General features: G+C 37.7%; 1 protein-coding gene across 2 annotated transcripts in view; it reads left to right on the top strand.

The window, feature by feature from the left end:
• The window catches only part of Ent2 (Equilibrative nucleoside transporter 2), a 54,887-nt gene that overhangs the window by 25,266 nt on the left and 16,889 nt on the right, over window positions 1–12,732 (top strand). The window contains exons 1-2 of one of the 2 annotated variants that reach the window (XM_069506921.1): window positions 715–759; window positions 2,728–2,841. Coding sequence is in view for 1 of the 2 variants with exons in the window: in XM_034981345.2 (XP_034837236.1) it covers window positions 2,728–2,841 (114 nt within the window). In the remaining variant the exon portion in view is untranslated. Of the gene's footprint in view, window positions 1–714; window positions 760–2,727; window positions 2,842–12,732 lie in introns of those variants that run through there. The other variant, XM_034981345.2, reaches the window with a different exon arrangement.

The raw sequence follows: 12,732 nt of genomic DNA, 5'->3' as shown, positions 1-12,732 counted from the left end.
AAATAATTGTCGGTAGTTCATAATTTAGCAATTAATTTTATGGAGTGATTCTGTTGATAAAAAGTACACGTAGTCTACAGGTACAAGTATTATAAACAGAAATAAAGAAAATTCTTTTATGCTCCACTAAAATGTCAGAATAGAAGCATATAATATGACTATGTATAGCACTATGTAAAGAAGCGACACTGACCCTCCGTCAGTCCTTGTCCCGCTCGATTGGCTTCGACGCGCTCCGGCTTTAGCCCTACCGTTACCCACAAAAAGAAACAAATCGTGTGCGGATAGGCCGATGTTCCGGTAGTAGTAATATGGAGTTCGTTTATATAGAGTGTCGGGGGCATGATAGAAGCGTCAGAAATAAAGAACCTTAATAAATAATACGAATTCAGTGTTTTCCCACAAATTGAGGATTTTTACGTCGTCTATAAGTTGTTACGTAGACTTTGTTTTGTTACATCGATTTCAGTCAAGGTTCAAGGAACATAAGGTCAAAGGTACACCAGTCTACAATTCTCCTCGCTATCGACGAATGCCCTGAAGTTTTTACTTTGTTGTTATTGAAAATGTTATTTTTGTTTTCTTTGTTCTAAAAATATATATTCAGTATGTCCGACGTACGTGCCTGTACTAATTTAATGTTGATAAATATAATAGGTGTACTGCAACCAGTGCGTTCGCGATAATAGGTACCCTATTGTTCCGTGGATTTACCTAGATTGGATTTTATAATCGAACTAAACCTCCATTGTGGAAGTGGTGCGTGAAATCGGTTGTTAGAATTGACAAAGAATTAACTTTAGAAATTCTTTCGGTTACGTTACGGTTCAGGAGGAAGAAAAAAGGGAATAGTGTGGTTTTTTAAATCGTGAAGTAGTGACAACAGTACTTTATTATCATTACAATCTAGCCTATGAGAGAGGCTAATAAGTAATATTATATATTAACCTAAACTTATACACGTACTTATATCTAAGAATCGGTCCATTGACTTATCTTAGTTTATAGTTAAGATACTTTATTGGAAGACACTTTGTTCTTGTGTTCTTTAAATTGCACTAGCACTATGCGTGTTCTTTGAATTGCACTAGTGGCACTAGCACTACACTTTCACTATAACTACACTAGCTCAAAAGGCTTAGTCCTTTTAAGTCTACTTCTTCGTCTACTTTCTTTACTTATTACTACCATCCCACTTTCCAACGCAGTGGTGTCACCTATGTGGTGTTCATCACTATATCTACAGTGGGTACATCATTGCTCTACTAAAACACACGCATGTTTCATTCATAAATTTTTGTGCACCTAAGTACTGCTACATCTAAAAAACCGTCCGTCTATTCGTCGTGTCTGTCAAGAAAACCTATACGGTACTTCCCGTTGACCTAGAATCATGAAATTTGGGAGGCAGACCTACGTCTTAAAGCGCAAGTATAGGAAAAATCCGGAAACCGTGAATTTGTGCTTATATCACAAAAAAATTAGAATGTATTTAAATGAAGTAAGATTGCTATACCAAGTGGGGTATAATATGAAAGGTTTTACCTGTACATTCTGAAACAATTTTTTATTTATTTTTATGCATAATAGTTTTTGATTTATCGTACAAAATGTCGAAAAAATACGACTGTAGTACGGAACCCTCGGTGCGCGTGTCTTACTCGCACTTGGCTGGTATTTATTTAACATCATCCTTAAATAAATAACGTTTCCACCTAGCTCCTACGATGGCATTTGGGAATTTTAAATTCCTTAAAATGTCTTTAGTCTGGTCTGGTGGAAGGCTATGGCCGTGGTTAGTTAACACCCTACAAAGCCGCCAAGCGATTTAGCGTTCCGGTATGATGCAGTGTATCGTGTAGAAATAAGGGTTAGGTATGGGTTTAATAAAAACAGCCATACCCCTTCAAAGTTAGCCCGCTACTATGTTACACTGCATCATCACTTACAGTGCGACAAGGTTATCTTGGCGCGTGGCGAAAATCGGAACTAACGTTGCCGTCAAGTGTCCCCTTTGTTCTTGTTTGAATATTCTAAGCCTTTGTTCTTCAAAAGCGCCCCCCTGTCAATGTCATTCAAGTGCCAAGAGAGCCTTGTCGCACTGTACTACTGTGGCCCTACCGCGGTTGTTTGACAGCTACAATGTCACGATCGCAATCATCTCTGATTGGTTAATGCTCGCTCACTATTGGCCACAATGCATTGTTGCAACAAGAATCGCACAAATTCAGCCAATCAGAACAATTGAGATTGTAATAATGATTGATGCAGGTTTTAGACAATCGCCCTACAGGTGAGATCGCAGTATAACTCATCAGTTATTTTATTTTATTTTTAAGTTAATATTAACATGTACTTAAATAAGACTATTTTAGGTTTTCTTTGACATCTTTTTTTTTTAAAGTATATTTTTCCATGTTAATTGTAACTAAATGTGTAACTGACACTATCGAAAAATTGCGCGCCATTGATGGCAGATTGTAATTGGACTTTTATATTTTTAAGACCCTATGTAACAATTTTGCAATTAATAAATTATCTATCTTATCTTATCTTATCTATCATGGGCTAACTTGTAATGAAAAAAACTATATCTGGTGTTCTCCTTATTCTCGAGTCGACGCGGTCATCTCAAATAGGGGCAGCCCAAAAAACCGCAACTGCGATAGTTCGGTCAGTAGCCTCGTGTAGCTAGCTCCTCGTTAAAAGTAATACTTTTTGTTGCAGGTTGGGATGCAAAGGGCGAGGGCGAGAAGGCGCCCTTCCTACGAAACGAGCCCGTGAAATTGACGCCAGCCTGGGAGGGCTCCAACCTGCCCAATGACACACTCAACTTGAAAGGTAAATACCATCACAGTCTAATGACAGTACATTGATGTAGATTAGTAGGTATAGATGACAGATCACGAACAAAATGGTATCGCTCAAGTGGCCAGGTTTGCACATACACACACATCGATGAGTACGCGACAGGTCGACATAGCAATCGGGGTAGGGACGCCCCGCACACCCGCACAGCCCCAGTGCTAACCCGGTGCGGGCGAGCGCGGATGACGTGTGGGTGTGCGGGGTGTCCCCCCGCCACATAACTCCATTGCCATCTCGACCTGACGCAGACTATACAGAAGGCTTCTACAGTCGCATGTTGCGCAAAGTAATTAATTTGAATCTGACCGTTAACGATGCGGGTCCTATCAATACCCCACGCCAAGAGCAACGAGCTTTATTTAGATCTCATGCGTTCACTGACTTCATGATAATATCCCAATAAGTATCATAATAACCTTGACGCCTGACGGTCTCAAGGACAGAGACAACGCTCTATGAACCCGCTATCTCTTTCTAAAGGTCGATGTACATTATTTTCTTCTGCGTACTGTACTAGCTTAAGCCCGCAACTTCGCCCGCGTGGACTACACAAATTTCAAACCGCTATTTTACCCCCTTAGGCATTGATTTTTCAAATATTCTTATTTCGCAGATGGCTACGTCATAATAGCTATCTGCATGCCTCAGCTCGACCCGTCCAGTAGTTTGAGCTATGCGTTGATAGATATCAGTCAGTCAGTCTTTCCTTTTATATATTTTAGAAGACTATAGGAATTTTGATGTTATGAAACCATCGATTTATGTTCAGCAATATGGAATACGATGCAGAGAAGGCCCTAATAAAGGCGCTGGGATTCAATATTACATTGCCCTGGTAATCAATGAAAGGCAACTAGTTAGCCGTTAAATAAATTGCTAGAAGCCCGCCTCGCTCCGTGGCTAATGTGATCTATTTCGAGAGTGCGTGATGAATGAAGCAATACAATACATAAAGCTAATTGAATATTGAGATGTTAATGTACTCATCAATGTAGTTAGTTACTCTTCGATTTTCTTTTTTATTAGTGGTGTGGTGTAAAAAAATTGTGGTATGATATTTACTTACTTAAAACCCACCGCGGAGAAATAGTCTCTGCTTAAAACGCATATAACTGCGAAAAGTTAGGCTGAGATCTATAGGATGTTCTTTGACTTTGCTCGGACTTAAGTTTCAGTTAAAACGAGACAGATTTATGTGAGCGATATAGCGCTATTTCGTTTTAGTAGTGTTAAGTCTGAGCAAAGTCAAAGTAGGTGCGTACTATAGATCTCAGCACCGAGTGTGGATCTCAGCCATGCAGTTGCGTGCCCGTGATCCCGAATAAGAGGCGGACGTCTATCTCTTAACTATACCAGCTCCATATCCATACTATTATTATAAATGCGAAAGTGTGTCTGTCTATCTCTCTTTCTGTCTGTTGGCCTTTCACGGCCCATCGGTTCAGCCGATTTTCAGACGAAATTTTGTACAGAAATAGTTTGCATCCCGGGGAAGGACATAGGCTACATTTTATCACAGAAAATCAAATAGTTCCCACGGGATTTTTAAAAACCTAAATCCACGCGGATGACGTTATGGGCATCATTTAGTTTAGCCTATTTTACTTACTGTAAATATGATATTGTTATACTGTCGATTTTTTTTTTTGTTACCTACAAGATTTCACTAAACAACTGGGATCAAGCGAGATCGTTTTAAATGCGCTTCCTTAATTAGATATGGCCTTACAGCTATTTTATACCACGGCTAACTTAAACTAGTTGCCAATCATTGCTAATTATTGCCGACTATACAGCTGAGTAACTGGCACGGACATCCTATGTTGATTTTCAAGAAGTTTGTCTATCCTGGTCCCCACAGAGAATTCAACCTCAAGAGTTCGCATATACAAGGTTTTGCATGAAAATAAAATCGTAAAATGTTGGTAGGGGACAAGGGAAAATGCTTTGTAGTGATTGGTGGATTCAAAAGTCACGTAATCAAAAATTGTCTTGATTACGTGAGTTTTGAGTCGACAGTCACCTCAAAAAGCCGCAACCACGATAGCTCGGTCTTAAAGGTAGCCGTCGTCGCGTCGTGGTGAAATGATTAGTCAAACTACTGATTTGTTCATGTAGTAGCTGCTTCCATGGACGCCGGGAGTGTGATTGAGTCCACCAATCACAACAAAGCGCACATTGGTGCGGAATGAGGGTACCGAACGGGCGTGGGCCGACTTTTATGCTCAGCATGTAAGCCAAGCTTGGCGATCGGGGGTGTCTGGCTATTAGGCGTTTATAGGTAGTGGTCTGTACCTGCTCCCCAACGTTTTCCATACCTATAAACATAGTTGAATAAAACATACATGAATATTAACCAATCAAACTCTATCTACGTTTGTTTGGTGCGCACTACAAATAAACTCTTGAGAATACGTCTTTTGTTCCTTCTGTTCTTCGATTTTTACGAGAATCTGGTCTCCTCTCAAAATGAGAAGGATTTGGCCGCAGTCTACCACTCTGGCCAAGTGTGGATTGGCAGACTTCACACACCTTTGAGGTCATGGAGAATTCTCAGACATAACGGTCTCATGATGCTATACCGTAAAAGCAAGTGATATTTTGGTAATAGCTAAAAACGCACATAACTCCGAATAGTTAGAGGGGCGTGCCTGGTATCGTTCCCCGGACTACCTGAATAGGGGCTGTCGTCTTAACCACTAGACTATCACTGCGTAATTTATTAGTTACTAGATGTATTAAACATAATTATATTCAAATTGTGTGCAAGGTCAATTTCCTGACAAGATTTATATCATTCAGATTTAGTACAGAGATTAATAAAAATTACATTTTTACAATTATATTTCCTTAGGTCTTTATGAACACATTAATATCTAACCACGAGTAATGTTCAAGTTTATTAAATTGAAAAATATTTTAAAGATTATATGTTTTTCAAATTACCTCTTGGCGACCAGGCCGGTGTCAAGGTTATTCTAACCTTATGATTATGATATGAAGGGTTCATCATCATGATCAACCCATCGCCGGCGCCGGCTCACTACAGAGCACGGGTCTCCTCTCAGAGTGAGAAGGGTTTTGGCCATAGTCTACCACGCTGGCCACGTGCGGATTGGCGGACTTCACACATCTTTGAGAACATTATGGACAACTCTCTCAGGCATGCAGGTTTCCTCACGATGTTTTCCTTCACCGTTAAAGCAAGTGATATTTAAGTACTTAAAACGCACATAACTCCGAAAAGTTAGAGGTCCGTGCCCAGAATCGAACCCCGACCTCCGATTAGAAGGCGGACGTCCTAACCACTGGGATATCACAGCTTACTTGTTCATAAATACATTTAATTTTTTTGGGTGATATAACCACAAATTCACGGTTTTCGGATTTTTACTTGTGCTATAAGACGTAGGTACCTACCTGCCAAATTTCATGATTGGTCAACGGGAAGTACCCCATAGGTTTTCTTGACAGTTACAACAGACAGACGGACAGACAGACAAAGTGATCCTATAAGGGTTCCTTTTTCCTTTTGAGGTACGAAAAGCTTATAAGTATATATGTAGTTTAATTTAGAATTTGCCAGCTGAACAGATGGGCCTGTGGAGGCGTGTTCTTGAATAAAGCGCCATAACCATTATTTATCGCTAGGCACGGCGTAATGTAGCATTTTTCACTGCAATGCGTGAGCTTGCGGCCGTTTCGCTGCGGAAAACGGTTTTATGGCAAACTTTCCTAAATTAAATGTTGCCATTCAACTTCCTACCGCATTTTGTAATAAACGAAAAGAACAAGTAATAAACCATTTCCATAACTTCGCTTGCTTTACTACTGTCTACAAATAACGTTATATTTTAATTCGCTGATACTTGCGACTTTGTTTGCTTGGATATAGGTGTTTAAAAATCCTGTGGGAACTCATTGATTTTTTTCGATGAAAAGTGTGTAAATGTGCCTATGTATATTGTATGTGTATGCTGCTCTTTTCCTCTTATAATATTAGTATCGATATGGATTTCACGTCACCATAGCCTAATACTTGACATATCGTCGATACAGGATCAAACCGAGAGTTCCCTCACTCTAATTCACTCTGGTATGGATTTATAGGCCGAGCTAAACTTCTTTTTTACCGCGCCAGTTTTTTTCTATTGTAGAATTTCATAGAGAATTGACAGTTCAGTCTATGTGACAGTTGGTTTATAAGTCAACTTGAAATTATCTCAAGAAATATTATCCATGTATAATGCGTAAAAAATGACTTCTCACGCGCCATTGTAACTTTATGTGTCAAATTTTATGTCAAAAGCACGATTTTAGTCTCAGAACAAGGACTATTAGAAGTAGCCCTATTGTGACACTTACTGTCAGAGCGAGATAGCTAAATGCATTTAAGCTCTTATTAGAACGTGACAAAATGATTATGTTTTGTCCTTATCACCGTGGCCACTTTTTTTTGTTTGCCAAAATGTATTTGTACGTGAGTATTTGGCAAACAACGTGAAGTGTAGAAGGAATGACATTTCACAAGTAAGAAAATCTGCTTGAGCGAGAGGGACTGAGGGGGCCACGCTAGTTGCAAATCTGGACATATCTGTGATTTTAGTCCATATTTTAAAGGTGAACCGTACTTGACATGACAGTTGAATGGCACGTGAGAAGTCATTTTGTACTGACTATCTATAGCTAATGAATGGTAATTTCATGGGGATTTTCAGTGATGCAAAATGCAAAAAAAATAATTACACTGAGTTCTTCGAAATCCTTATAGTTAGAAAAACAAAATAGATTAATTTAAATAAGGATAGTATAAATCTAAGCTCATTTACGAAATGAGAACATTCGCAAGACTATATCTTTTTGTATACCTACTTAAATAATAACAAAAATATATTAATTTTAATGTAGTTCAAAGATCTTTGGTTTTTGTTTAAAGACACAGTTGTTTAAATAAAAGTGTACCTGTTATTTAATAAAATATTATGTGTCGTGACTTTGAGAATATACTCGTATTTATCCTTCCATACATTTTCGCTCTGATGGTTTTATTAAACGAAGAGCATTTTAAGTTTTTACAGTACCTACAGTAACTAGCCTGTGCATATTTCACACACACAGGCGTACGAATTAGGCTTCCCTTTTGGATTATGGAAATATAAAGTGCAGGATATGCAATATGACTGATCCTAGTAAAAAAGTATTTGATACCAGTAATAAAGTGAAATTCAGCAAAGATGTGCCTGATGCTAATAGTAATAAAGGTAATGAAAGATCGTTTGAAGCCTCCAAATTTCTGAATGTAATTTACGTAGTGATTTTTTAATCTTATTGATTTTTACCTGATATAAATCTCTCTCATTTTAACTCAATATTAAATCTGAGCAAAGTCAAAGTACACTCTATAGATATCTCAGCTTCAGTATAACATAATGTTTTGTAGAGGTGGATCTTTAATATTTCAGAGATTAGTGCCAACAAAAGTATCATAGTCTGAAACCTGGTTGTCATATGATAAAGATAGGTAAACTATTTACTACAGTGCGACAAGGCTATCTTGGCGCGTGGCGAAAATCGGAACTAACGTTGCCGTCAAATGTCCCCATTGTTCTTGTTTGAATATTCTAAGCCTTAGTTCTCCAACAGCGCCCCCCTGTCAATGTCATTCAAGTGCCAAGAGAGTATTATATAAAATTTATAAAAAACTTTCCCACTTTCCAACGCAGTGTCTCAGTTTTTTAAAGCTGTGCGCACATTATCACAGTGGGTAAAGTAACGCTTTACTAAAACACACGCAGGTTTTTTCAATAAGTCTGTGTGCACCTAAGTAACGCGACATTATTATTTTATTTATTGTATTTCATCATCATCATCATCATCATGATCTATCTATCGCCGGATCACTACAGAGCACGGGTCTCCTCTCAGAGTAAGAAAGGTTTTGGCCAAATGCGGATTGGCAGACTTCACACATGTTTGAGAACATTACGGAGAACTCTCAGGCATGTAGGGTTTCGACGTGACGTTTTCCTTCACTGTTAAAGCAAGTGATATTTAATTAGGTACTTAAAATGCACATGACTCCGAAAAGTTAGAGGCACGTGCCCGGGATCGAACCCCCGACCTCCGACTAGGAGGCGAACGTCCTAACCACTAGGCTATCACAGCCGTATTATTGTACTTAGAATTAGAATTAGAATTAGAATTTGTTTATTAATAACTTGGTACACAAATCAATTAATTTACAAAAACCACTATAATAATTAATAATCATTAAAGTAATATGTGTAAACAAAAACAACACAAACGATAGAACTGCATTAGTGAAACACTGCGTCGCAATTCTATCGCCCATCCCTCGAGTAATGAAACACATAATTGAAAAAAGTCTAAATATAACTATTTGCTATAGATTACAAAAAATAATGATAATAATACAAAACATTAACTATAACATTCATTAGATTAATCAAAGTAAGAGCTAAAAATTGAATTACAAAGTTACATGCAAGAACAAGTAGGTAAGTTAATAATATAAAAAGTGTAGGTGTATGGGTGTGTGTGTTGTAAAGTGTGAGTGTAATGTAAGAATTTATATTTGAGATTTTAGAAGTAGTTCAGTCTGGTCATAATTAAGGGTGAGTAGCCAATTAGTCAGTATCACTTTACATTTACTTGATGTGAGAGGGTAGATGTGTAATAGTTTGTTAATTTTGTTGTAGATTAATGAACTGATGTAGTATGAGTGACGACTCGCTAAAGTGGTTCTACACGGCTCAATTAGACAGACTTTGTCAAACCTACGCTTACTCTTGCCAAATTCAGGATCATAAAAGGTTTTGGCATGCCTACGTAGGGTTAACAAAAGTATGAAGAGCTGACGTACAGTTAAGACCTTGCTCAGTTTATATAATTCTGTGGTCGAAAAAAGGATAGGTTTTGACAACATGACTTTAAGAGCCGCTCGCTGAGCCCGTTCCAGCCTCAGCATTATAGTTTTGCCGGCACCTCCCCAGACTGTGATGCAATAGCTCAGCACAGACTGCACGAACGCAAAGTATATGGTTTTCAAGGTTTCAAAGCTAGCTGAATTTCTGAGATTTCTAAAGACAAACAAAACCTTTCTAACTCTAGAGATAACAGATTCAATGTGCTCGTTCCAAGTAAGGCTTTGGTCAATAATGACACCAAGATATTTAAGACTCTGCGCACGAGCAACACGGCTACAGCTACAATCAGGGTTAAGAGGGGCCGAGCAATAATGAGCAGTAATTGTAAAAGAGTCGGATGGTAAGGAACCCGTTGAACCAAATGCAATATATTTCGTCTTTTCAACATTGACTGTTAGTAAATTGTTAGACAGCCAATTTATGACATTTGATAAAGCCAACTCAGCATTCCTACGTGCATCATCCCATGTAACACCATGAACAAGTAAAGTAGTGTCATCGGCATAAGTAATTATTTTGCAGTTAGGCAATGTAAGTTGGCAAAGCTCGTTGATATACACAAGAAATAAGGTAGGCCCAAGTACACTGCCTTGCGGAACCCCAAAGTTGAGAGTACTTTCATGACTAGTAACATTATTCATGGTAGTGCATTGAGTCCGCTCCGAGAGGTAACTTTGGAAAAGAGATAAAGCTAAACCTCGCACTCCTAGCCTTTCAAGTTTATTTAATATTTTGGGAATAGAGACAGTGTCGAAGGCTTTTGAAAGGTCCAGGAATATACCTATAGTCTTTTTCCTGCCGTCCAAATTCCGTATCACAGTCTCGGACAAACTGATAACTGCATCTTCAGTCGACTTATTTGCTCTGAAACCGTATTGATTGTCTGCGAGTAAGTTGTTTTTATTTAAGAATGATATCAGTCTACGATTAAGGAGCTTTTCAAGGATTTTAGAAAGACCACTTAGCACAGAAATTGGCCTATAATTATCGACACAGTCTCTAGGTCCCTTCTTGTGAATAGGGTGTACGATGGCTCTTTTAAAAACTTTTGGAAACACACCAGTTGTTAAACAAAGATTGCAGACGTGAGTTAAAACAGGTGAGAGAACCTTTCTAGCTAATTTTATGATAGATGTTGGTATGCCATCCCAGCCCACAGCACAGTTATTTTTTAGGCCAATTATGAGCGCTTCCACCTCTTCGTTGTCAACACTATTTAAGAACATCGAATTAGGGACTAAAGTAGGACTTTTTTGCGAAAGGGAAGATTCATTGGTTGATCGTTTTTTAAAATTAGATGCTAAGTTCCTACCTATATTTACAAAAAATTCATTAACCTTATTAGCCGAAGAAACTGGGTCACTTGTAAGAGTTACCAGATCATTTAAATCCTTAGATCTATGTTTTTGCATATTTGAGAAAAGATTGATAAGATCCCATGTTTTTTTAGCGTTATTTTTTGCCTTTCGAAATTCTTCACGTTCATAGTCAGTTTTTACTTTTTTTATTAAGTTATTACAAAAATTTTTGTAACGCATGTAAGTAGTTTTTTTATCAGTGTTTGTGGGGTCATTCTTCATTTTTTTATACAGTTTATCTCGGTTACGCATGCAGCGGAGTAAACCTGCGGTAATCCACGGTTTAATTATTCTTTTTCTACTAGGTATATTCACAAAACGTTTGTGGGTCTCCACGACTGAGGATAAGGTTGTAACAAGTTTTTCAGCAGCTTCTTCTGCATCTTCTGAAATTAAGATGGCAGAAAAATCAGTTTCTTCAAGGTCTCGAATGACAGCTGCCTCATCAACACGCTGGATAGTACGAACTGCTTTTGTATATTTAGGTTTTTGATTACAGCATAATATGATTGGAGAATGGTCCGTAATAAGAGAGTCTAATATAATAGTGGTGGCTGATACATTACCTCTCATTATTACATGATCAAGACAGTTGTTTTTCCTAGTGGGAAATAGATGTGCAGGTAGCATACCATGACTGGCAACAAGATTAAGATATTCTTCAGTTTGTCGATCAGTAGACGCAAGTAGGTTGATGTTAATGTCACCAATGATAGCTGTGGTTTTAACATTAGATAATGAAATTAGAACTGCATCCAGACTGTTAATGAAGGAAGTTATATTCGGATACGAGGGCGATCGATATACAGCAACAAGCGCAAGATCACGGCCAAATTTCAATACTAAACAGTTGCCCTCAGAAAAGTCAGGTTCCTTTACATAACAGTTTAGTGAGTCCCGTACATACACAACAACACCATCATTTTGATTCGAGTAACCAGATTTATAAGAATAAAAACCAGCTAATACAGGTATGACAGACATCTTGCTTAACCAACACTCTGATAGAATTAGCACATCTAGTTCATAGTTCAATCGTTGAAGTAAGATTAAAAGATTATTAAAATTACAATTAATACTGCGTATATTGACGTGAAGAATCTTTAATCCGATTATCTTCTTTAGGTATTGTTCACATTGATCAGGAGAATAAACAAAAGAATCCGATACTGATAGTTCGTCAATATCGTTATTTATTTTGGAAGTGTCATCCATTACTGAAAATAGAGATTTTTAACCCAAATTTTATTTTAATTTGACCGGAAAAGGGATCTTTGTCATCATCCGCAAATACATATGACAGGGGAAAATTAAAGAAAATTGCAAAATTGGCGACATGTACGCTGATTGTGACTGTGTAGTAATCGTTGTGAGAATGTGTTAGTGTAAGGTGTCGGTATGTAGGTATTAAGTATACAGTGGACAAGTCATGATTTTTATTAGACATCTTATCGACTAAAATAATATATAAAAATACTGTCAAAATTACTAATTCAAGACTACATTTATTACAAATAAGAGCAGTTGCGATATCTAGTCATATCTGTACTTTTAGATTT

This window comes from Maniola hyperantus, chromosome 24 (assembly GCF_902806685.2).
Source record: "Maniola hyperantus chromosome 24, iAphHyp1.2, whole genome shotgun sequence".
Lineage (NCBI taxonomy): Eukaryota > Metazoa > Arthropoda > Insecta > Lepidoptera > Nymphalidae > Maniola > Maniola hyperantus.
Note: the sequence above shows the minus strand (reverse complement) of the source record. Positions and strands in the feature narration are given on the sequence as shown.